Source organism: Neovison vison, chromosome 13, assembly GCF_020171115.1.
Source record: "Neovison vison isolate M4711 chromosome 13, ASM_NN_V1, whole genome shotgun sequence".
Taxonomy (NCBI): Eukaryota; Metazoa; Chordata; class Mammalia; order Carnivora; family Mustelidae; genus Neogale; species Neogale vison.
In genome coordinates this window covers 133,818,834-133,844,741 of record NC_058103.1, presented here as the reverse complement: position 1 = coordinate 133,844,741, position 25,908 = coordinate 133,818,834, and the positions used below count along the sequence as shown (strand labels likewise).

Genomic DNA, 25,908 nt, shown 5'->3' with positions numbered 1-25,908 from the left:
TCATGGCAAAACAGCCCCTAATCTCACTGGCCTTTTGGTTTCTGGTTGGAGATGTTTCCATTCCCACCTCCCTATCCCTCCACCAGCCCCATGCATCCCTGCAAAAAGCTCCAAACCCTCAAGCACAGCAAAACTAACAGGAGGTTTTCACGTACTGAAGTCATAGAAAACGAGTTGTTGTAATCTGATCTGACGCACTGCAACATGGACACTTCCGCTGCATTTATAACCAGTTTGACTAAGCAGGTTTGGTAGGAGCAGCCTTTTCCTTCAAGTGGAACAGAAGCCCATCCTTCGAGGGCTTGGGACAGCATAGCGGGACCCACGGAGGTACGCAGAGAGCCCTGTGCAGCCACGTTAGCAGACAGAGCCCCTCCCCGCAGGCTCCCAGTCACTGGGGCATATAAGCTCCTTTGCAGCAGAGATTACAGCAATTTGTACGCAGTGACACAGCCTAATCCCCCAGGGCAGACGCCGGCGCAGGTGCAGGAGGGCTGGCCATCATTTCCCTCCATGACAAGAAAGCACAGGGAGGAGAGGTGGAAATCTGGGGCCAGCGCAGCGCCCCTGGGCAGCTGGGAGAGTCCGGTGGGCAGGCAGTCCCGCAGGCGTCCGCCGTCCTGGAAGAAGACACTGGCATCAGCATGCCTCTGAAAACCCCCATTCCCCTGCCCTGTTGTCCTCCTCCAGCTGACCCTTCAAGGGCACAGGATTGAGGCAAACCGTGACTGTCCGTGCTCGATCACACATGACAAAGGGTCCACGTCCCCAGTCTGTGGGGACTGAAGACTCATGTTAGCCGTGTCCCCTGCACCTGTGGCGGATAAAGCACAAGCCCGCTGAGCCAGGGCTGAGGCTTGGTGAGCTTCGTGGAGAGGACAGGTCAAAAGGCTGGGCAGGAAGGGGGCACAGAGATGGAGAACTTGACCCACTGGGTTGGTGGAGCCCGGGAGACTAAAGAAAGCCATTTTGGAGGGTCAGGGCTACTTCTGTGCCCTAAACTCAGGAAGGGTCCCGGCCGTGGTGCGCCAGCAGCACCTGCCCCTTCTGCTCTCAGCATTTGGCAAGAGGGAACGCACCTCCCTCACTCCCAGGCTGCCTGCTTTGCAGCCAAAGGGGGGACTGTCCCGTGACGTGTACTTTGTGACTGCAGCCCTGTCTCCAATCATCAAAGTCCTGGAATGCTAGGGTTCGTGTGCATACTGTGGCCTCATGTTGGCCCAGAAGAGCAGTGCTGGGAAAATGATCCCATCTCCCAGGGGAGAGGTGCACTCGTCTACCCTGCGAGATAGGGCTCTCCTACTCCCATCAGGCAGGGCTCCCACGCCATGCGCACACCCGCAAGGCTTGGGAAGCCCACTCGGCCCCGCCTTGCCCTCCAGAAACATGTCCACCAGGTCATCAGAGCTCCAGGTCCCTCTGTCCAGCAGCAAGAGGCTCACTGGGGCCCTCCTGAACAAGCAAACAAGCATGTGGTTCTCATTTGCATGAATGGTTTAAAATGCTACCGACCTAGCTCATCTAGGGTTTACCTTGCCCCTTCTCCACGAGGCCACACAGACCTGGTAGTTCTTTGTGGGAGGGCCCCCGGGGCTGGATGGCTGGAGGGAGGAGGAAGGCTCCATTTCGCGCCTCTGCACCCGTGTGACCTTCCCCCTTCCAACCATGCTCCCCAGGAGTCTTCCTTTTTGAGGGCTGTTAACAGGAGTTACCTGGTTTGTGGGGTTATGGGCCCTTTCAATACTTTTCTGTATTTAAAATACAGTAATGCACACGAAGTATAAAGTAACAAGTGGAACAAAGAGCACAACCGGAAAGCCTTCAGAGCTTTGGGAGAAGCAGCCATTATTTCCAGGTCACGAGTGTGCATGGGCCACATGGCCACAGTGAATGCAGTGGCGGGGAGGCGGGCCACGTGGACTTTCCACTGCAAGGAACACACAAGATGGAGAAGTGTGTGCTAATGCCCAGGCTGGGGACAGTGGAGGACACGGTCATCCTAGACAAGAGGGGTCGACATGCCTGGGGACCAGAGGAAGAGTCCAGTGATGAAGATGTGATCACATGACCACAGAATTAAGTCCTGCCGTGTCACCTCTGCACTGAAAGGGTCCGGGGAGGCACCAGTGTGGATGATGGGAGAGTTTCAGTTGGCTCCTGGAGTATCAGTCCAGTAGGCCAGCAGAGTGGTGTGCAGGGAGAGTTCCAGACTGAGGTCTGAGCAGGGATGTGATGTCCCCATGAACTCGGGAGCCTGGTTTGGTTGGAGGGGGTTCCTGAGGAGGGGGCCTCCAGGGCCCACTCTCTGGGCAGGAAGGCATTCAGGGACCCTGGCCCAGGTGAACGAGGAGAGGCCAGGAGGAAAGGGAACCAGGAGAACAGTGGGCGCAGAGCCCAGGTGTGGCAGGACCAGGGGAGGGGACTAGAAGGAAAGGGTTCAGCAGCCTTTTTTTTTTTTTTTTTAAAGATTCCATTTATTTATTTGAGAGAGGGGAGAGAGAGAGGAAGCATGCAGGGGTGAAAGGTAGAGGGAGAAGAACAAGCAGACTGCCCACTGAGCGGGGAGCCCAATGTGGGGCTCCACCCCGAGATCATGACCTGAGCTGAAGGCAGATGCTTAACCGAATGAGCCACCTCGGTGCCCCTCAGTGGAATCTTGAGGAAGGGAGGGCAGCACCTCCATAAATATCCACATGGCATCAGGAAGAGGAACAGACGAGCAAGAGTGGGAGTAGGAAGGAAATGGTGAACTTTAACAAAGCGTCACCATGATGCTGGACAGACATTCAAGCTCGACAAGGCCACGGCTCATACACACCCTGTCCTAAATCCCGACGGCTGGCTATTATGATAGAGAATTTAAATTACTTTGTCATCAAGGTGTATACTGTGCTCTTCTTGACTGAGGAATAAAAATGTGCTTCTTTCCAAAGAAAAACTAAACAATCCCACCAAGTAAATGACAATTAGGCTGAATGACAGCAATTCCTACTGAGAGCACGATGTTATTATACTGGGCCTCAACTGTCATTACACGGTAAGTAGCTGTCCTGGAAGGGGGACTTGCTTCCACGAAGCCTGCTACCTTGACATCAAAGGTCTTACTTTTTTTGATTCTTGGATTATATACCACTGTACACAATTTATCCGGTAGCCCCGAGAGCGTTCGTGCACACAGCCTCACGTGGGTGGCTGTTACGAGGCCGGCTCTAATGGGCCCAGCCGGGCCCACCCTGGGGGCAGGAAGGCGCATGCGTACAAAGAAGCCAGATGAGGCTGAGAATGGGTTTGAAGACCCTTGTTCTACGGAACACAGATTTGGCAAGCTGTGGAGGAACATGGGACAAATTCATTCCACGGGAAAACAGAGGAAGAGGCACTTGGAAGTTTCATTCCACACCCAAACTGCAGTCTACAAAATATTCCCCTCAAATAACTTGGAAACCTTTAGAAATCAGTGTTTCAGTTTTTTACTCTCCAAATGTAATACAATTCTTTAGCTAAAACGGGAGTAATGAGACAAAATGGTCCTGAAAAGTACAATAGAAAAATACTGTTCACTGGTTTATTTTCCCAAATGAGAAATAGACTATTTACAAATGAGCAGATCTCCAACGATGTGCATTAAAATGGCAAGTCTATTACTGACTGAAATCTAAATGAAAAAAAAAAAATTTATTAAGGCACATTTGATCCGTAAGTTGAAAACAAACAAAAGGTTCTGGTGTCAAGTCAGACTTCATTTCACTTTTGTCCCCAAAATATGCGAGCACCGAAATTGTCAAAGAACACTTAGTATTTAGTAAAACAGGAAGGAATGTAAAAATTGAGGAGGGAAAAAGCGTTTTCAAAAGGAAATCTTTGGAGATCAGTTTACTGCAAATAAAAGAACACTAAACACACTCCTGATACACATAAATACTAATAACTAACAGGTACTGGAGAAATGACAGAGCTCTAAACAATGGATATTAAATAAATTAAAGGTATTTCGGATACAAAGAATAAAACAAAACAGTAATTAAAGAATGAAACAACCATCTCCACCAATAATGCAACACAGACAAGATGAAGTGAACAAAACCAAAATACATTTTCCCCCAATGCTTCCATTAGGGCGGGTTTTTGTTTCTGTTTTAGCTTGTGTACATTAGATTTATTACAATAATTCTTCTTTGTCATTCTAAATATTAATAATACTTTACCCTTTAAAGAGAAGGGTCAGGAGGAGGGGAAAAAAAACCAAAACAAAAAGACAACAAATCCTTCTTGGAATTGAATGCCAGGTCCGTTAAGCCACACGAACGACCACAAGAACAGCCACACATCTGTGCCGCTCCTTCTCCCCCTGCTTTTAAAACAATACGTGACCATGATGAGCACAAGTCTGGGGGAAAGAATCAATTTCGGAACACTCTCCCGATGGTGATGATATGGCTATTAACCACATTTCGTTATTTTACAATTGGAACACAAAATGGCTTGGGGAAAAAAAAAATTGTCGTTAAAAAAAAAAAAAGACAAAAGGTAGAATCTGTGCAATGTTAACAGTTACAACAAAACATTTACCAGAGTTACAGTGTTCTGTTACAATAATACTTTGCAGAACGGTCATGTTTTCTGCCAGAGGACTGGTGGGGGGGGGCGCGGTCGTCTGAAAAGGAAATGCGTAAAAGAACAAAACCAAACAAGTTTTGTTCATCAGGTACATTTCAAGTCATCATTAAGCAGGTCTGCTACACAACGTTCAGCAAAAAAATGTGTTCAAAGGCAAACATGATCACATTTTTGTTCAAAAAGCTCAATCATCAAGGAGTCCTTTGTAAGAAAATCATGTGTAAAATATATCCTTGTATGGACTTCAAAAACTGATCATACAAAAAAATTTTTGAAAAATAAATTAGATAATTAAAAACGTCTCTTCCAGCAGAGCTAGACGTTAGGCTGTCCTCATGGAGCCATTATTGCTGTTTTTACTGTAACTTGGGTCATGTTTTTCCAGCCACATCTCAGCTAGCTGCTGCGTGGACCCATATGTGGACGCTTTGGACCCCAAGCACATTTTGTACTGTTTGGGATCGAGATTGGGATCACAAAAGACAGGATGGTGGATGTGGACCACTCCTACTTCTTGGCTTCTGAATGTCTTCAAACCTGCCTGGACAACCTTGTTGAAAAGGTCCACATCCTCGAGCCCCCAGCCCTGGATGGAAATGTCAAAGCCACCAACTCGGACAAGATCGCCCTTGTAAATACAAGTAATGCCAAACCCATAGTTTCTCCAGAAGCCAGTTTTCTGAGTGAAGGCAAAATGATTATCGCTGGGAGCTTTCCCACTATAAACAATCTTTGGATCGTACTGGCTAAAGATGATTGGAAAATAGATTTGTTGGCCCAGAACTGTATTTGCTCGACACCGCTGAAGGAACTCTGTAGTAAACACGAGGTCAACGTCACAGAAAAACAGCAAAGATTCGTTATTGAACTGGGAAGACCCCACTTCAAGGGCCAGAGCTCTCGAAAACTCTCCAGACACGGGCAGAATCTGCATGTCCGCTTTGGGGTACTTGATGCGATAATCTCTCATGAGTTCAACTTGTTTGGCCTTGTCGGGGTTGGAGTCAGAATTGAAAAGCAGAACCACGAGCTTGACGTTCTGATTGGGAATGAGACACGTCTTCTCAAAGTTTCCCATAAATCTCACAAACATGTCGAAACGCCCAGACAACGGAATCAAGATATTTATCTTTTTCTCTTTGGGTTCTTTGTGCTCGTTCTTTGACCCAGAGAGCTGAAAGGGCACGAGCTTCTTGAGGGAATTGGAGAGAAAGGACAAGGACCCGGACTCCTGATTGATCTTGCTGGCCAGCTCCGCGGCGTCCAGCTCCTCGTGCTCCACGAACTGGATCCTGCTGAAGGTCTGCTGCAGGTACGCGTGTCTCCGCACGGGCACGGTCATCTTCTTCCCCTTGTGCTTCCTGTAGAGGAGCAGCAGGTCCAGGACATACTCGGCCCCATACATGGGGTTCACCCGGCGGTAGCCGTACTGTATCTCCTTGAAGTCGATGATGCGCCCTCTGGTCTTGGCGTTGGCGTTGATCATCTCCATGACCTGCATGACGATGTCATCCAGGGCCTCCCGCTGGGCGGAGTCCATGCCTCTGCGAGGGGGCTGGCCCTCGGCCGCCGAGTACAAGTACTTGCCGGTCAGAAACTCCCACTCCAGAATCTCCTCCCGTTGGCGGGGCTGGAAGCGCATGAAGGAAGGCGGGATCCCCAGCTGGAGGTCCTCCTTGGGAACCTGAGTGTTGCTGTACCGGCCCATGAGCACGACCTCCCGGTGCAGCTGGACCGTGCGGTGGCGCAGCTCGGCGATCCTGCGGCTCAGCACGTAACTGTGCAGCCGGTACTGGTAGGGCGGGCTTTTGTTGGGGTGCAGGGTGATGGCTCGGTGGATTTTACTGTTATGGAGATCCCGAATATAGCCCTTCTTGTTCTGTTCGTAATTCTCATAAAAAAGCTGCTGCATCTGTTAAGAGAATAAACACAGAAATATGGCTGTTTTAGTGTTATGTGACTCTGTCCCTCTATTTCTACTGTTCCTTACATACCTGCATGGTCTTTAAAAAAAAAAACCAAAACTCTAAATATCAGAAATCTTTGCAAATGAGCCACAGCATACCGGAGGCCTGAGGTAAAAGCCCAGTCTCCCGCAGTCCAATGAGATGAGAAGCAGAAGAAATGCAAACTGCTTCAAGAAAGAAGGCTCATCGACAAGCAGAGCCGGCCGACAGAATTCTGTGGGCAAACAGAAGTGTGAGAAAGTTTTCTTACAGGAAGAAGGTGATCCTGAGACTGCAGGGCACCGAGTGCACGCACCTGGAGGAAAGGCCCTCTGCGTCCCCACCAAGCCCCTGCAAGGAACCCAAGCGCCAAGGCGCCCTCCCCTCCTGACGGCTGGCACCCAACAGGAGCCGCCGTCCTTCTGGAACAGCGGACCCTGCCGCGGCACTGTGTAGGAATAAACTGCACTGACAGAGTGAAAAGGAAAGCTCCCGGAGTACGACCTGACCCAGGATTAGTGCCGCTGCCAGTGAGCTAAAGAGAAGGAAAGAGAAGAGGCCGGCCATCGGGAGGGGGATGCCATCTGTGACACCAAGACGCAGCTCACTGGAAGTGCACGTGCTGGAAATCCTTTCAAATGCCTGCGAGTTCCTGTGTCAAGTGCGCCCCTCCCCCACAGCCTCTGTGTAGGCACTGGTGGAGGGTTGGGGTGGGGGGGAGGGGTGAGTCCTCTGTGCTCAGCACCAGCACAGCGACAGGCTCAGAATGTTGAGTAAGAGGCAGGCAATAGGAGGGGACTCATTATTCCATCTCGCCCCCTGTCCTACAATACAGGTTTGGGGGCAGGGAGGACAAAGGGTGGCAGTCCATCAGCCCCAACGGGGGCATGTTCCCTCAAGTCAGACAGGGAACGTACTTAATTCCCTTGTACATCCAAGCAACAAGATGATTGGTGAATGTCTACAACACCTTCTGGAACAAAGAATAAAAACCTACAAAAATCATTACAATGAGTCCCGTTGCATTTGTGGTTCATTTTTGGGTTTTGTTCACATTGCTAAATACTAACTCTTGATAGGGTGATATGTATTTGAACCAGGCAGTTTACTTATTTACCTTTGGAAAGTCATATTTTTTACTTTTTTCTTTCCCGACACACAGCAATCACCGTTAACAGAAAAGCGCAGGTTAGCCTTTTTAGATCCCATTTTCTTATATGCAATACTACAGGCGACCACTAAATAAAGCCAGTAAGAGTAAAAAGAAGGGAAACACTTCAAAGAATGAGAGAGACAGAGGAATGCAAGCCAGGTTCTGTACGAGGCCTCTAGCCACATCCACTTGCTCGCTTCATTCTCAGGAACCTTAGAGTCTGGTGAAAGCTGACCTTCTCAAGGTCAGCGCTCTCCTCTCCTGGACACTTGCGAGGTCTGTCCGCAGATTAGGACTTGGCATGGAATGCCAGCATCTCAGAAAGGCCCTCACTCTTCTCAACTTTGCTTCCCACATGGTCTGTGATCAACACAGGACATGGAGACGTGGAATTAGCCACTCAAATCATTTCTAAATTTTGCAATTAATTAGAAAAGGCAGTCAAAGTTTAAAAGAAGAACGGAAGTGCAGCACATCCAGCCCTGGAGAGCAGCCCAGCCTCTCAGCGTGCCAGGAGGCAATGGGCAAATACAGGATGCGCACGACCCCCGTGCAGGGGCTGCTCTCGGCCTCTGTTCCCAGCGGAGGGCAGCCAGCATGGGGGGCGCCTCCCCACACCTCTGATCTACAGGAAGCTGTGGGACAGCCCGAAGCAAAGCAGCAGTCTGGGGTTTGCTTAGTTGGGAAAGCGTGAAGCAAGGGAGGTCTGAGCTCCTCCAAGGCCTGGCTATAAGGCCACAGACATGAGCACGGAGAAAAACTACAGTAACGTAAATACCCCATGACAGGGGCTGGACAAGAACCTGATCATGTGCCTTTCTTTTTATATGGGTGACAACAAAAGAGGTTTCAGGAACTTCCTGCCCCAGGAGTTCACATTCATCTTCCAGCCAGACTGCCTCCTGGGTGCCAACTGAATGGCTGCAAGGGGACAAGTGAGTGTCCCGTGAGGTTGCCAAGCCAGGAGAAATGAAATCTGCTCGCAGGTTCTAAGGTCCCACCCTTTACCCCCTGCATGACTGCATGCCCCAACAGGAGCCTGGAGGCCCTTCTTCCAGTTTTCGCAAGGTCAGCCTTCAGGACATGCATCCCACAGCAGGTGTGCTATCTGATCCCCAAACCTGCCTGAGGACACCGCCTGGGTGCGGTGGCCGGGCGGGGGGGGGGGGGGTGCGCTGAAGCGAACAGACTATGCAAAGTCCACAGCCAAGAAATCAGCACCAGCTCAAGGCTCCACGATTAGAACCAGTAAAATAACTACTGCATGCAAGATGATGGAGGGCTACGTAATAGTTTTATAGACATTTGTTATAATTACGTATTATTTTCATTTTGTCTGCTTATAATTTCCAAATTTCTAACAGTGACATGAAGGACCATGACTTGTTTTAAAGGTCCCTCCATTTCCAAGAATGTGCACACACTGAACCTTATAGGTTGCTTTTCAAAATTATGTCAGAACAGCCCACCCAGCCCAACAAGAGAAACAAAAGACAAACCTCGAAGGCATCCACACAAAAGATAATACACCCATGCAACCAAAACTGAATACTATAAGAAAATCAGAAAACCAAAAAGGTTCTTGAAAATCAACATAAACTAGCAGCACAAAAAAAGAAGAGTAAAAATTTGAAAATAAAGTTAAAGACTATCCCAGAAAACAGAAATGATAACAGAACCAGAAAATAGAAAAGTATTCATTCCACCACAAGAAAGTACACCGGGGGAGAAAATAACAATACAGAAAATGGGTTCAGAATAAAAGGACTAGTTGCCTGAATTAAACCCCAACCACCTGGTAGAAAGAATACAAATTCAGAACACCAAAAAGAACGCACTCTGAAAACTTCCCAAGATAAGAAAAAAAGGCCATCTAAAAATAAGAGGGAGTGAAAATTATTCCCAACGTACAATTCTCCTCCTAACAAATGATCCATGAAGCAGGAGGGCAGAAGAGAGATTTTCAGACAGTGGAGGACGGTCCTACCTTATACTCAGCCTTTCCCAGCTCTGAAAGGATGTGCCCTTCTAGAATGAGGGAATATATCTGAAAAGATGATCACACAGCATCCTGGAAACAAGGGGGTACGACAGAGAAGAAAGAGCGCCTAGAACGACAATGCAAGGAGGTCCCACAAGGAGAGTATAGTGGACTGGGATGTCTGCACGCCCCAAATTCACACGCTGAGGCGCTCTCAGTGTGAGGGTGTGTGGTGTGGCCTTTGGAAGGGAACTGAGTTGAGATGAGGCTGTAGGGTGGGGCTCCCATGGTGGGATGGGGGCCAGATAAGGGCTTCGAGACAGGACCAGAGCACTCTCTCCCCACGATGGCAGGACGCAGCAAGAAAGCAGCTCTGTAAACCAGGCAGAGGGTCCTTACCAGACCCTGACTCCAGGGACGCCTCCACCTCGGACTTCCAGCCCCCAGCATGGGGAGAAACGCACGTCTGCTGCATTGGCCACCCTGTCCACCGAACTTTCGTTCTGGCAGCCCGAACAGACAGGAGAGGCAGAGGGCTCCAGAGCGGGCTGAGGGAACCAGCGCACGCACGCTCACGACTTTTATGTTCAGAGTCTAGCTCAGGCCTGACACGAGACACTCGGAAGGTATTTGGTGAACTTAGGGTAAACAGTAAAGTCTTGAGCACAGCAGGTATCAAGAAATTGCTGCATGATTTCAATGCAGAAGAGCATAGCTGATGAAGACTGACAGATAAGATAACTAAGTGGTAACTAATATACCGGGACAGGGCTGGGGTCCTCTGGCTAGAATATATTTTTAAATGCAAAAATCAGCAGTATATTTGAGGAAAAATAAATATCCTTCCAGACAAAGGATGTAGTTGTTATTTGTCTTTTACGCTCTAGAAAACCAAACAGATAACTGCACATCTTACTCTCGGCGATCAAAACCCCACCCGCGGCAAGCGAGCTCCAAGGTCTGATGTGGAGTGCAGGGTCTGCCATGTGTCACTGGTTCTTCTTAACCACTCCCAGGACACCACAGCCCCAAGCATCTTTCAGGACTATGTTTCTCAAAGTCTTTTTTTTTTTTTTTTTTTTTTTTAAAGTTGACAGGCAGAGATCACAAGTAGACAGAGAGGCAGACAGAGAAAATGAGAGGAGGAAGCAGGCTTGCTGCTGAGCAGAGAGCCCGATGCGGGACTTGATCCCAGGACCCTGAGATCATGAACTGAGCCGAAAGCAGAGGCTTTAACCCACTGAGCGACCCAGGCGCCCCTCTAAACATCTTTTAGAAGCTGTCTGTGGCCACGACTTTCACAGTAACTGACATTTAGGTAAGCTTTACCGGAAACACAGCATGTGTGTGCTAAAGGGATAAACACAAAGAAAAGAAAATTGCTGACAATGACTAACCGGGTTTTATGAAAGCCTTAAACCCCCCTGGAGCCATTAGAGACCAAGATTGTGAACCGTACTAAAGTTGTTGTAGGCACCTTCTGGCTAACCTCCACGAGTCTGAATGAACGTTGTTATATCCATTTTTTTTTTTTTAAATGAAATCTTTTGCAAGACGAGAGAAAGGGGTGGGGAGCGTGCAGGCGTACGCGAGTGCAAGCACGTGCGCGTTTGGGGGAAAGCACTTTTTTTGTTAAAAATAAGGCCAACTCTATGTCCAGACTAGCTGGTGCCCTCCCCTCCTGCATCACCCTAATATCACTACAAAGTAAACATTTTCAACAAAGAAGCCACGCACCTGCTATGATCCTAAGAAAAATCTCAATAAATGCCAATGAACAGCTCCTCATCCGAAAGGGCAGATATGGACAGAGGTATCAAAGAGGGTAAGTCGTGCACCTCCACATAATGGTATTAATGGTAAAACAAAGACCCTGCCCAAGTCAGTTTCTAGTGGTACCTTTTCGGTCACTCAGCACATTCACCAATCCCCATCAGCGTCTATATAAAGCCTTATTATAAATGGTTTTGGTGGAGAGGTCAGGAAACTTTCTTTTTACCCTCAGCGCAGTGGGGAGAGAAAGGGGGAAATGCAGATTTCAAGGAAACTTTTTTTTTAAAAATATGAATATGAATTACAAAGCACCTTCAGAATTTAGAACAGGGAATATAAAGTGTAATTTGAAGCAAAAATTTCAGTGAAGCAGACAATAAGGCCAAGTTAGAGACAAATGATCCAGAAATCATCTGCGGTTCCTGCTACGGAAATGGGGAGGGAAACACCAGAAGGGAAAGCTGGGTGCTGGTCCCACTGATCAGACTTCCGTGTCCACATCCCAACGGGCCGGGTCCTGGGCAAGAGCTCACAACACCTTCCCCAGCCACCAGCTAACCCTCCTCCACTTTCACCCCAAGTCACCTTTTCCACCTATTCACATCAAGTGATCTTAGTGCTTCTGCATCTCATTTCTGCCTTTGTAGTACTGTAGGCATTTGCTTTTGTTTTTCAAGTCCTTTGCAAAGTTCTCCTCAAATCATCCTTGGTTTTATCTTGACTGGTTCCTAGCTTCCTTGCTATTATTTAGACTTTTCCTACCTTTTCTTTTTTTTCCCTTTAAAGATGGCTGTTGCATTTAAGAAGGTGTGTACACTGAAGGTGAGAAGAAGTTGGACCACTCTGCTCTGGGCTCTTGAATGAGAAACAGCTGGATCATTATGCTGAATGTCTCTATATTCTGTCCATTATACCTCTTTTCTCCACATTAGAGCCAATTTTCTATTCACTACAATGTTCCCCATTAAGCAAGTAAGATGAAGGTAAGATTTAATTTCTGGACTTCGGGAAATTTCCCAGATTCAACAGGAATGAAGTCCCCTACACCCGTAAGAGGTATAATTGCATGTCTAAAGTAAGTGTTTAGCAAGTTAAAGCTGCTATTTCCCTGGGAGAAAGTACAGAATGTAACAATGTAAAATAAACATTAAGAAATAAGACTATACGGAGACATTTACTGACTTACTGCTACCAGTAAGTTCTAAGGTCTTGGGGGAGTCACTTGAATTTGTTGGATCTCAAGTTTTCCTGTTTATAAAATGACTATATCGTACAAGAGGTTCCTTCAACGTGAAGAATTCTAAGATACTATGTAATCTTACATGCTAGTTTTATAAAACTTATGTTTTAAAAAAATTTTATATGCTAGTTTTATAAAACAGTCACATATAATTCTAAAATCATGCCCTAATGTTCTTCTACCCACTCGCTCTGATGTGGTCAAAGATACAGTATTCGAATGTTACAGGCTCCTACCCTCACTGAGTCAAACTGTGTTTGGAGCATTAGAAGAGAACACCACATTGCACCCTGTTAACTTTTTTTATCTTATAAAAACAAACTTCCAATTCTGCTATAAATTAAAAAAGTTAAGGATAGGAGATTTGTAATGGTTCATTTTAGTAATTCCATGAGTGGCAAATAAGGAGGTATTTTTGTTATAAAGAACATTTCGAGGGGTGCCTGGGTGGCTCAGTGGGTTAAAGCCTCTGCCTTCGGCTCAGGTCATGGTCCTGGGGTCCTGGGATCGAGCCCCACATCGGGCTCTCTGCTCAGCAGGGAGCCTGCTTCCCCTCCTCTCTCTCTGCCTGCCTCTTTGCCTACTTGTGATCTCTGTCTGTCAAATAAATAAACAAAATCTTTAAAAAAAATAAAAAAGATTATTTTGAATGTCAACAAATTTGAATTTTAAAAGGACTTCGTTAAAGTATTTCAATAATCTATAATTTGGTACATTCTCTTAAAGAATATTATAAAATGGGAAGTTAAAAAGTACTGCAGAAGAAAACAAGAAATTGGTGTGCATATGGGTTATTTTATAATTACAAGGTCATTCCTTGGCTAAAAAACACCAAGGAAGCCCTTTTAAGATGCATACAGTACCCCTGTGGTTTCAATTAATTTCCAGTGTCCCTAGAATAGCCCCTAATCTTTGTTCTAAAAAGTACCCCCATAATCCTGGACTCCAGAAAAGCCATCTCCTGCACTGTGACATGCTTCAGGACTGTGACTCATTCCATGGTAAATCTGAGAGGGGCTAATAAATATCAAGGTCACGCTATTCCCAGGAACCTCCAGTCCAGCTGGGAATAACCATCAACTATCCACATCTAATCCTCAGTTAACGAACACGGTCTACAGTCTATGATCTGCATTAGCAAATGTCCTCGGCGTCCTCTGCAATGAAGGCCAACATTCTCATTAAGTCATGGTTCTTCCCAGTAACTGTTCACATTAATGTCTATCATTAAATGTGTATTTCAGCCACATCAACAGTCGCTGCTCCAGATCGACAGTTATCTCTTAATTCTGATTTGTGCAGTGTTTCAATTCTCCGCAAAGGATTTTTTGTATCCTTTTGTGCTGAAAAATGCTTCACAGAAAATATGGGTTGCTAAATATCAAGAGACCATACCTGATAATAGTTTCAAAATAATCTTATTCACAAGTTTTAAATATTTAAATTAACATTCTCATATACCTAGAAGTAGGGTTTCCAGAGAATTTATTGTCTGGGGCAGGGCCTTTTGAGATGAGAGAGAAAATCTGTTAATAATTAGGCCAAGATCGGGGGCATATACTGGCCTGGCCCTGGCTCTCAGGGCATATGGTCCACTACAACCCATATTAGGTCTCTCTCCTAATTCGTTTTGTATAGGCTTTGCTGATTTTCATCCAATTAAGTTCGAGGATTAGGTGCTTTGTATTTTAGAGTCCATTCAAAAAAGCAGATTTTTCATGGGAATTACGCTGGGCCTCTGGTAGTAAAAAATGAGAGCTGTATGTTTGTGTCTCAAACCAGCAGTGTCGAAATCTGAAATCTAAACACCTTTTTGAAAAGTCGGACGCATTTCAAAAGAACTGGGAATTAAGCTTGGCAAAGTATGGCAAAAACTGTTGGTAGTAATTTGACCCTTGTATGTAAGACTTATTAAGCAAAGTGATCCCACTGAAATCAAGAGTCTGCGGTGGACAGCTGGCAGCGTGAACGGTCAACAGCAACTGTGGAAAGAGAACACCCTCATCTGCAGTCAGAAAATGATCTAAACTCCCATTTGCTGCCCTTTAATAACATTTGACCTTGCACGAGTCAATTAAGCTTTCCAGACATCCCCTTTCCGCTCCCACAGATAAAGAAGTAAACGTGGCAGGGTTAGGAAGAATGAATGTGTGCACACCTATCTTCAAATGAACAAAGTCTTACGTAAATGTGGCTCCAAATACTTACTGAACACTCACATTAAAGGCACTCTACCAGGCAGAGAACATCTAAAAGGTCAAGTACAAAGAGAAGATAAGCTTGCACACAAAGATAAAGCACTGAGTGGGCAGCGAGACAAGCCCAGTCCTGGGCCTGCTCGTGGGGGAAGGGAGGGGGAAGGATGGGACGGGCTCTCTCTAAAGGTGTCTCGTAGCAGGTGTCCCGGTACGGTCACGGCAGGCCACCACAGTCGCGGCCCCTCACGGCACTCCTTACTAATGCTAGTCAACGTGAACACATCCAGCTCTCACGCTGGAGCTACAATCCACAGCAAAACCGATGTGAGCCGCCGTCTAAGGGATCACCAAAGAACAAACCAAAACAAAAACAAAGCTAAAAACAAACTTTCGGGGGCAATATGGGGTAAGTGTACCAGGCTGGGGAGGGACACAGGAATCCAGGCCCAGTGGGGTCAGATCTTCTGATTTTTAAAGAAAAGTGAGGAAGAGGGCTATTTTTGTGTAGAGCCTCCTAATTTCTAAATGTTAGAAACTAACCCAAATTTTAGAATGAGAGACAGAGAAATATGAGCCAAATCTGTGGGCCAAATACGGCCTATAAACTCATTTTCTTCTGGGTTTTTTTAGTCAAGATTCTTGATTTGCTATGGAATCTCATTCTAAATAAACACATTTTGAACCATTTTAACTTACCATGTCTATCTAGTAATATCCTACACCCACATACTCGCTAAAGATCCAAGCAGGCTTCGAATGCTGAAGGTCTACTGAGTTAGGGCAGCCCACTGGAGCTGTGGTCACAAGGTACGGCCACCAGCGAAGGGCAGCAAGGTCAGTGATGAGGCGAAACAAGAGCACAGCCCAATTCCTGTCCACCCAAGCCTCTGAACGTCCAGCCCAATGATGGTGAGGGAGTCTGGCGCAGGGATGAGGACGGAGCGTGTTTTGGATACCCTGGTTTACTAATCCTGCAGTTCACCCCGTGGAAGTCCGAGAAGTGACTCTCACTCCATGATTATCACACAAAGGCTTGAGTTCTTAAAGCTTTCTTTAAGAAAAGGGAAAAATGGAAGAAAAGGGAATATTTGGGGGGAAGGGTAGCTCTTACTGCTTTAAATTTTAGAGTATTGGGGCTCCTGGGTGACTCAGTTGGTTAAGCCTCTGCCTTTGGCTCAGGTCATGATCTCATGTCCCTGGGATCAAGCTTTGCGAAGGGCTCCCTGCTTAACGGGGAGTCTGCTTCTTCCTCTGCCCCTCCCCCATGTGCTCTCCTCACGCTCTCTCAAATAAATAAATAAAATCTTAAAAAAAAAAACCTCTATAGTATCGGTTTCTAGAGAAGTGATAGAAATAAACAGTGTCTAAACACAGGCAACCAACAAAAGAGAAAATACAATGAAGGAAAGACAGTCTTTTCAGCAAATGCTACCAGAACAACTGAAAAGTCACGTGCAAAAACACACAAAAATCAATCTGGACCTCGACTTTGAACACTTCACAAAAATTAACTCAAGATGGATCACACATCTAAATGTAAAACACAAAACTTTGAAAGTTGGGGCACCTGGGTGGCTCAGTGGGTTAAAGCCTCTGCCTTCGGCTCAGGTCATGATCCCAGAGTCCTGGGATCGAGCCCCATGTCGGGCTCTCTGCTCCTCAGGGAGCCTGCTTCCTCCTCTCTCTCTGCCTGCCTCTCTGCCTTCTTGTGATCTCTGTCTGTCAAAGAAATAAATAAAATCGTAAAAAAAAAAAAAAAAAAAAAACAACTTTGAAAGTCCTCAGAGATAACAGGAGACACCTAGACCACCCTGGGATGGAGAGGACCTTTTAGATACAACACCAAAAGCATGATCCACGAAAGAAATAACTGAAGTTGAACTTCATTAAAATCAAAAACTTCTGCTCTGAAAAAGACACTGTCAGGAGAATGAAAACAAAATCCACAGACTGGGAGAAAATGTTTGCAAAAGACATCTTGGATAAACGACTGTTGTCCAAAATGCATTAAGAACTTACTCAACAACAATAACAATAAGCAACCTGATTTAAAACATGAACAAAAGACCTTCACAGAGAGCTCACCATAGAAGATACACAGATGTCCAATAAGCATGTGAAAAGATGTTCAACATCGATATGACATAAAAGAAGTGCAAATTAAAACCAGCCACCACTACACAACTACTAAAATGGCCGAAATCTAACCTACTGACAAAACCAACTGTTGGTGAGGATATGGATCAAGAGGACCTCTCCCTCATACATGGTGGGAAGGCAAATAGCACATCCTCTAAAGACAGTTGGCAGTTTCTTACAAAACGAAATGTACTTCGACATTAAAATCTAGCAACTGTATTCCTTGGTATTTACCCAACTAAACTGAAAACATCTGTTTATACAAAAACCTGCACGCAGATGTTTAGAGCAGCTTTATTCATAAATTCCCAAACTCAGAATCAACCAGTATGTCCTTCTGGTAGGTGGATGCGTAAAGTGCAGTACATCCAGACAGTAGAAAATTATTCAGAACTAAAAAGAAAGGGAGCTATCACGCCAAGCAAAGACCCAGAGGAACCTCACATATATATTGCTGAGTGAAAGAAGCCAGTCTGAAAGGGCTACAGACTGTAGGACTCCAGCTATAGGACATTCTGGAAAAGGCAAAACCAAGGAGACAATAACAAGATCGGTGGTTGCCTGGGGCTAGGGGAGAGAGGTAGATGAATGAGGGGAGGAGTACCGAGGGTTTTCAGGGCGGTGAAACTACTCAACACACTGTAATGGTGGATACGAGATACTAGAAATCTGTCCAAGCCGAAGAACGTGCAATGCCAAGAGGGAATGCCAATGTAAGTTCAGGACTTGGGTGATGCTGATGTGTTTGTGGGGGTCTGTAGACTGTAACAAAAGTACTGCTCTGTGGGGATGCTGGTAGCATGGGTGATGGAGGGGAGAGAAGGGGTACATGGGAACGCTGTACCGTCTGCTTAATCTCGCTTTAAACCTAATCTGCTCTAAAAAATAGTTAATTGTGGGGGCGCCTGGGTGCCTCAGTGGTTTAAAGCCTCTGCCTTAGGCTCAGGTCATGATCCCAGCATCCTGGGGTCAAGTCCCACATCGGGCTCTTGCTTAGCAGGGAGCCTGCTTCCTCCTCTCTCCCTGCATACTTGTGATCTCTGTCTGTCAAATAAAATCTTTAAAAAAAAAAAAAAGTTAATTTTTAAAAGCCCATGGGCAACCTATTAGGAAAAAAAAACCCTCAAATTATTTATGTTAAAGTAGATTCTAGAGGAAAACAGTTAATTAATCCCTTTTCTCTGACTTGTTATTTATGATCAATTCTTTTGTTCTTCCCTTCACTCATCTATCAGCTCCCTGGTCTAAGCAAAACCAAACCTTTAGAGGAATATATAAAATACTCTAAACGTCAGATCCTTTGTGCAAAGAAATGGGTAGAAACAAAGCAGAAGTGATTAACAATTCACAATGAGTACGATTTTTTTGGTCTTTAAGACAGTAAAGTAAAAAGCCAAGGGATAAAAAGGAGAAGAGATTTTTTCTTTTGAGTCTTTGAGCATCTACCATGAGACCTTTCTTGCCCTTCTCCCCTTCTCCCTCTCCTCCCTCCTTGCCCTGACCCAAGCACACACACATTGAATCCTCACAATTTTAAACCCCTTAAGGGCAAAACCTACTTTTGTTCTAGGAGCCTGACATAAGTAATTGCCCAATAAGTACTTGCTGAACAAATGAATATTATTTTTCCCATTTTGAGAGCGAGGACTAAAAGATGAATCACTTAACACTGTAAGTGGCTCCAAACAGTATTTAAACATCACAATGAAAGAGAAGCACCACACTCCACAGAAGAGCTAACACTTTAGAAAAGAGAACACATTCAGTGTACCACAGCTGTCTGCCAAGTAAAGGTAGCCCTTGCCCCCACTCCCCAACCCCAACCCTGCATTTCATACTCCCAGGGCAGACCAGCCCAAGGCTGACACCCCGTCAGCTTCCACCCGGTTCCCCAACTCCCAACAGATATGGCAGCAAGACCTCACGAAACAGGCCTCTAAAATACAGATTCTATCTTCAGAGACATGGAAGAGGAAAAGCATCCATAGAAGAAAATCATCTAGAATTCTCAAAAACTTCACTTACTATCAGGCTCCACTGGACCAAGGGCCCTGGAAGGAAGACCTCATCCATGTTCCTGCGGCTCCAGCGTGGAGCAGAGCCTGGCACACAACGGATTCGCTCAATAAACATTTACTCAAAGGATAAAATGTTAGTAACAGAGCATTTTGGTGTACTGAACAGATAATCATCCTATATTTCCAAAATAACCTACCCGACTTACACAACCGTCAACATAACCTTTCCGTTGGTTAAATGTTAGGCAACAATGTTTGAATGGAAAGCTTGTCCTTTAACCCTTCAGAGGTACCTGATTTTTTTTTAATCCTTATAACCACCAATCCCAAGTGGAAGTTATAGTTTCTGATTTTACGACCCTGATGAGCGACATCTCTCGGAAGCTCTGCGGCCACTTCCTGCGCACTCACCCACTGAAGCCTGCGAGGTGGTGCCCTCAGTGTCCACGTGTGCCAACCAGGAGACTCGTGTGCAGCAGCTCGCCGGGCGCCCTGTGTCACAGCTGCCTGAAGGCTAGTACGTGACAAGCAGAGTGCCCTCCTGCAGGCACCACTCTGGGCACAGGGCACATGCAGAGGTCAGGGGGTGGCGGGCCCCCTTCTCCTGCAGCTCATGCTCCAGAGGTAGGACGGGAGGGAACATGGGAGCCTAGGACCAGAGCCCTGAAGAAACCCCCAGGGTGGGGAGGGGGGAGGCAGGGGAGAGGGGAGGGGGGAGATCTCACAGGCGTGGGGAGGGGAAGGCCTCTCTGGCAGGGGGAAATCGTCCAAAGCAGAGACCTGACAGAAGCGAGGAGGAGGGAAGTGCTCCAAAGGGCACCTTGGGTCAGAGACTACAGGATACACGCTACTCCCTCTAGAACGCCCATTTCTTCAGCAAATAGGACTCACCTCCTCTGTGCAAGGGCCGCATCTGGGAGCAAATAGCAGGAACCATGGCAGGGCCACCTGGCCTGACCGTCCACCCTGAAGCTCTCGAGCCAGGATGGCAGGTCCCCTCCCAAACTACTCATTCCACACCAGCCTCTCCACGGCGGCTCATGGCAAGACTCGTTCATGTGTGCGGTGGGGCTCACACGCCTGGGTTTAGGAAAGGGAATGCGTGTGTGGCAGGGGAGGCATTTTAACGGGATCATCAATAAGGCTTCAAAGCCACCCCAAACTTTCTGACCATGTAAGTAAACTCCATGGAATCGAATTTTGGTCAGATGAAGCCTAAGAGCAAACAAGAGTGGAGAAGCAACAGCGCCAACATTCCTGGCGCTAGGGAAGATCAGTGACAGCTCCAGTCTCCCCCACACCAAGATGATGTCAACCTTCAGGAACCTTCACTTTCTAAGAAAACCCACTCTCTTGGCAAAACAGAGCACAACGGGATCGTTTTCACGCTGCCAGTGGACGAGGCACTGAGTCTCAGCAATGGGGGAGGGGCGCCAGGAGAGGGACAACCCTTCCACGGGGCAGTGTCGCTCGCACTCAGCGCGATTTCCACACCTCTCTCTCCACCCACTTCCTCCCTCACTTACCGGCAGCTGCTCACCGCCCTGCCCTGCCCTGGCCCAGCACCAGAACGAACTGGGATCCACTCCAAATGCCAGCCCAGCTGTCTTTTAAAGTGGAAGTGCCTCGAAAGGACTATGCAGCTTTTGCCACCCCCCTCACCCCCCACGCCCCCATGCCCGCTTGGCACTCTGCATGTAGCTACCGTTTTTCTAGCAGGAAAGCCATTGCTAGTGATGTCCTCAAGTGATCTGGAATTTAGAAAAATGAAAATAAAAACCACTCCTAAAAATAAGAATGACTAACCCATTTTATTATTGACATTTATTTTCACATGGGCCTCCAGCACTCTAAGCTGAAAGGAAACAGAATGAAGAAGCTCAGGTAAGGGCGCCTGGGTGGCTCAGTGGGTTAAAGCCTCTGCCTTCAGTTCAGGTCATGATCCCAGAGTCCTGGGATCGAGCCCCATGTCGGGCTCTCTGCTCAGTGGGGAGCCTGCTTCCCCCTCTCTCTCTCTGCCTGCCTCTCTGCCTACTTGTGATCTCTGTCAAATAAATAAATAAAATCTTTAAAAAAAAAAAAAAGAAAGAAAAAAAAAGCTCATGTAAGGTAACCCTACCTCAACTAATTTAAATGACCTACTCTGCTACCCCTTCCTGCCTGTTCGTATGGACAAACACGTTTTGTGGGGAGTACCTCAGCAAGAAACTGTCAAGCAGGGTAGGTAACACTTTAAAGTATTTCAAAATGATACATTTTTACCACTGCATTTTAAACGATAATGGCTAAGTTAACTTGGCTCTGAGTTCTGTGGCCAACACAACTATCCAGCAATCATTCATGCCCCTCGAGTCCTTGTTTCCGGTCTAATATCCTGCACTATTAAATAACCAATAATCCAGTGCTAGAAAGAGTAGGGGAGATCTAATTCTACAGGTCAAAGGCACTGGTATTAATCAGTCACGCCCAGAACTTTCGACTCCGGCTAGACCCCACTGCACACGCCCAGTCCCCAAGTCTCGGCACACCCTCATTTTCATACCTTGCCTCCACTTCTAAATCAAATCGCAACCCCTGCCCCTGTGTGGACCTGTGTTTAGTTGGGGAAAGGAGACACAGTGAGAGCCATGATGGGAGGGGGGAGGGAGGATAACCACTGGGGGCTCTGAAGGTCAAAATTCTATTTTCAAAAGTGCACTTCTGAAAAGGATGACAGAAAGATAAGATCTCATCTACTTCTTTGTCCAAACTTTCCATCAGATTCCACAGTATGTACCTTATAATAAAGACAAGTACAAGGAAATAAAGGGGGACTTCGTGAATGAAGCGCAGTCATGTGCACAGTATTTCCTGTCTGCGCCAGGAGCCGTGGGATTCTTAAAATGCCATCCTACAGAAATGCTTAAATCATCTATGATTACTACTTTTACACACCCCCCCTTTTTTTTTTACTATTATAAAGCAGTATACATTCATTATAAAATACTGAAAGGAGGGAGAGTCACTTATAAACCTACTCGGGGATATTCGAAAAATATTTGTTCCAATGCACATATACAAGGCAAGAGAACCAAATATACTCTGTAAACTATACAGTATGTATATATTTAAAAGTATATCCTATCTAAGTAATAATTCTACTTTGGAACATCTTATTTTCCTGAAACAGTTAACAACACTAACTGCTAACTAAAATTAAGAGGCGCCTATGTGGCTCCGTAGGTTGAGAATCAAACTCTTTATTTCCGATCAGGTCATGAGCTCATGGTCACGGGACTGAGCCCCACATCAGGCTCTGCATTCAGCAGGGAGTCTGTTGGAAGACTACCCCGCATTCAAGCTCTTGCCCCCTCTCAAATAAATAAATCTTTAATAAAAAATAAAATAAAATCAAGCTATCCTACTATTTGTCAATCAGAACTTTTTTTTTCCAATTTATTTATTTTCAGAAAAACAATATTTATTATTTTTCCACCACACCCAGTGCTCCATGCAAGCCGTGCCCTCTATAATACCCACACCTAGTACCCCAACCTCCCACCCCCCCGCCACTTCAAACCCCTCAGATTGTTTTTCAGAGTCCATAGTCTCTCATGGTTCACCTCCCCTTCCAATTTACCCAAAAGCACATACCCTCCCCAATGTCCATAACCCTATCCCCCTTCTCCCAACCCCCCTCCCCCCAGCAACCCACAGTTTGTTTCGTGAGATTAAGAGTCACTTATGGTTTGTCTCCCTCCCTATCCCATCTTGTTTCATGGATTCTTCTCCTACCCACTTAAGCCCCCATGTTGCATCACCACTTCCTCATATCAGGGAGATCATATGATAGTTGTCCTTCTCCGCTTGACTTATTTTGCTAAGCATGATACGCTCTAGTTCCATCCATGTTGTCGCAAATGGCAAGATTTCGTTTCTTTTGATGGCTGCATAGTATTCCATTGTGTATATATACCACATCTTCTTTATCCATTCATCTCAATCAGAACTTTTTAACCAAAGAGAAAGAGACACTAAAGTCATAAGCTACAAGATAAGCAAACATTTCACAAAAGTGAGAAAGCCTGAAGATTGATGTAAAGGAATAAATCATATGTCGACTGAAGGGTAGAAGTACAATTTTTTTCTTAAAGGGAGGGTGGGTAACGAGAATTTCACATAGAAGCAAATTCAAGTTGCATATTATCTTGACCCAAGTTAGTCAACATAAATTACCTAGAAATATACAAAACAGATGCATATGTGACATAAGCACACTCCGAACTAAACAATATATTCCTCGTCAAACTCCATAAATACGAAATTGCACTGGAAGATGAAAATCACCTTCTTTCCCAGACTCTTGGTCAGGCATTTTCTGGTATTCCATACTGATGTTAGGGCTAGGTGTCAGAGTATACAGTATACAGCTCTAGTGCAACAACAAAAAAGTAAAATAAAATAAAAAATAAAAAAGGAGAAGAGTGAAGTGTATTACACAGCCCGTGTTCACTGCTCAAAACCAGGAAAACTCCGAGAGGTAAAATGAAACAAGATCCCCAGCCCTACCACTACTCCTATCTTAAGTTCCAAGTGATGTCAAAATAAATTTAAATGTGAATGTTCCGGTTTCTTTTCAAATGCATTAGTCTCCTAGTGCTATAGTGTTGCACTGGGTGTATGTAAGCCTGGCAATTCCCAGGGAACAACAGGACTATTCCTAAAATACAAAAGAGCAATACATGTTTACTTTTAATTCTTTTACTCTCTGTTTTACCTTACTCACAAGTATGTAACTAAACAAATACGGAAGAATCATAAACTTTGATTTATTTCTTCCCACAGAAGGTGGCATTAATCCAATTAGAGATTTTCCTTACTTACTGATCAATTTGACTGCAAGCCCGTTAATTATATTCCTTCTTTAAGCATCAGGGTAAGCTGTGATAACTATCAGCAAGGCATTTCCACATTCCCCAAAGCAAATTTAATCACAAACAGTCTCCATGTTATGGTAGGGCCAAAGCTAAAAGCAACATACTGTAAATTTAAAAGGAGACACCCTAAGGGAAACTTTCCCATTTGGACTGATTTGCTGGTTTGATACTATATTTTGAGAATATTCCCAGGTCCTTCTAGCCTTACCATTACCGCCAGAATGATTTTCCAGGAGAGAAAAATTTAGGTGAAATATCCACAGACACCCCAAAGAGGGCATTTATATAAAGTTAAATTATAAGAGCACCACACAATACAACAAACATAAAACCACAATGACAAAATTTACTGATGACCAATTTGTAACAGGTAATGACTCTTGCCAATAGAAATGCCTGAGAGAAGACTATCTCCTATTTGGATCTCCTATTAGGAGGTTTTGTTTGTTTGTTTGTTTTTTAAAGATTTTATTTATTTGACAGCGAGAGAGAGAGATCACAAGTAGGCAGACAGGCAGGCAGAGAGAGAGAGGAGGAAGCAGGCTCCCTGCTGAGCAGAGAGCCCGATGCAGGGCTCGATCCCAGGACCCTGAGATCATGACCTGAGCCGAAGGCAGCGGCTTAACCCACTGAGCCACCCAGGTGCCCCTCCTATTAGGAGCTCTTTTTTTTTTTTTTTTTTTAAAGATTTTATTTATTTATTTGACAGAGAGATGGAGAGGCAGGCAGAGAGAGAGAGAGAGGGAAGCAGGCTCCCCGCTGAGCAGAGAGCCCGATGCGGGACTCGATCCCAGGACCCCGAGATCATGACCTGAGCCGAAGGCAGCGGCTTAACCCACTGAGCCACCCAGGCGCCCCTATTAGGAGCTCTTTAATGTAAAAGTTAAAAACTAAACTGCGCTGCACAACTCTAGCTCTTCAACGTCTGGCCTCCGTACATGGCCACAGTTTCCACCAGCGATATTCCATGGCCTTGCGCCTACAACCCAAGAAACACTAACTCCATCCCCAAACCCGCAGAAGGGTGTACCCTGGATGAAGAGGTTTGGGACGACATGTGAAGTCTGCTTTGGGTCCTGTGGCACCAACTGTGAACTGACTGCTGGGACCGTCCTCCCTTCCTCCGTGGTGACAAGCTGTGGCTGGGTCCGGCCGCCAGCCCAGCTACTTGGGCGTGACCACACATCCAAGTCCTCTCCCGCAGAGTGCGAATGGAAGCCATAGGCTCACCTTCCAGCCTGTGCCTCCTCAAGGCCTGGCTCTGTCCCCCTCCTCCTGCGGCTCTGGTCCCCAGAGCACCGTAACCATGCGGTTGAGGATGATGCCACGGGCGACAGCAGAGAAGCAGCAGCAGAACCCAGGTCCCTAAATGACTGTAAGGAACAGCGTCGCTGCTCCCCTGGAACAGTGACTGTTCCTCAAGAAAGAAATCAGCGTCTCTCTCTGCTGCATTCCTCAGGTGTCTGTTACATTGGCTGGCCCTTTTGCAAGTCACAGAAGTTATAAATTTGCCTCTGGAGTCAATGCATGAGCCAATGAATAAACTATGCTTTATATGCAACTTGACAGGATGACATCTCACACAGGACGCAGGGCAACGGCTACTATCCTCTGAGTGTGAGCTTACATATTATCTCATATTCTCTCATGCCAGCCCGGGTACAGGTGACCTACAAACAACATGGGTCTGGTCTGCCCGGCTCCACTTACATGCAGATTTTTTCAATAAACAGAGAACAGTCCTGTAAGTATATATTCTCTTCCTGATGATTTTTTAACATTTTCTGCCCTCTAGCTTACTCTATTTTAAGAATACAGTAAATAATACATATAACATACAACACATAACATACAAAATAAGTGTTAATCGACTATTTAGGTGAGACTTCTCATCAAGAGCAGGGTGCGAACAGGTAAGTTCCGGGGG

General features: G+C 46.0%; 1 protein-coding gene across 1 annotated transcript in view; it reads right to left on the bottom strand.

Moving 5' to 3' along the window:
* Positions 1–3,454: 3,454 nt before the first annotated feature.
* CHSY1 (chondroitin sulfate synthase 1) overlaps positions 3,455–25,908 on the bottom strand; it is a 70,952-nt gene continuing 48,498 nt past the window's right edge. Inside the window, exon 3 of the mRNA XM_044232489.1 lies at positions 3,455–6,529. Within this exon, the coding sequence (XP_044088424.1) occupies positions 4,940–6,529 (1,590 nt within the window). The 3' untranslated portion in view covers positions 3,455–4,939. The remainder of the gene's footprint in view (positions 6,530–25,908) is intronic.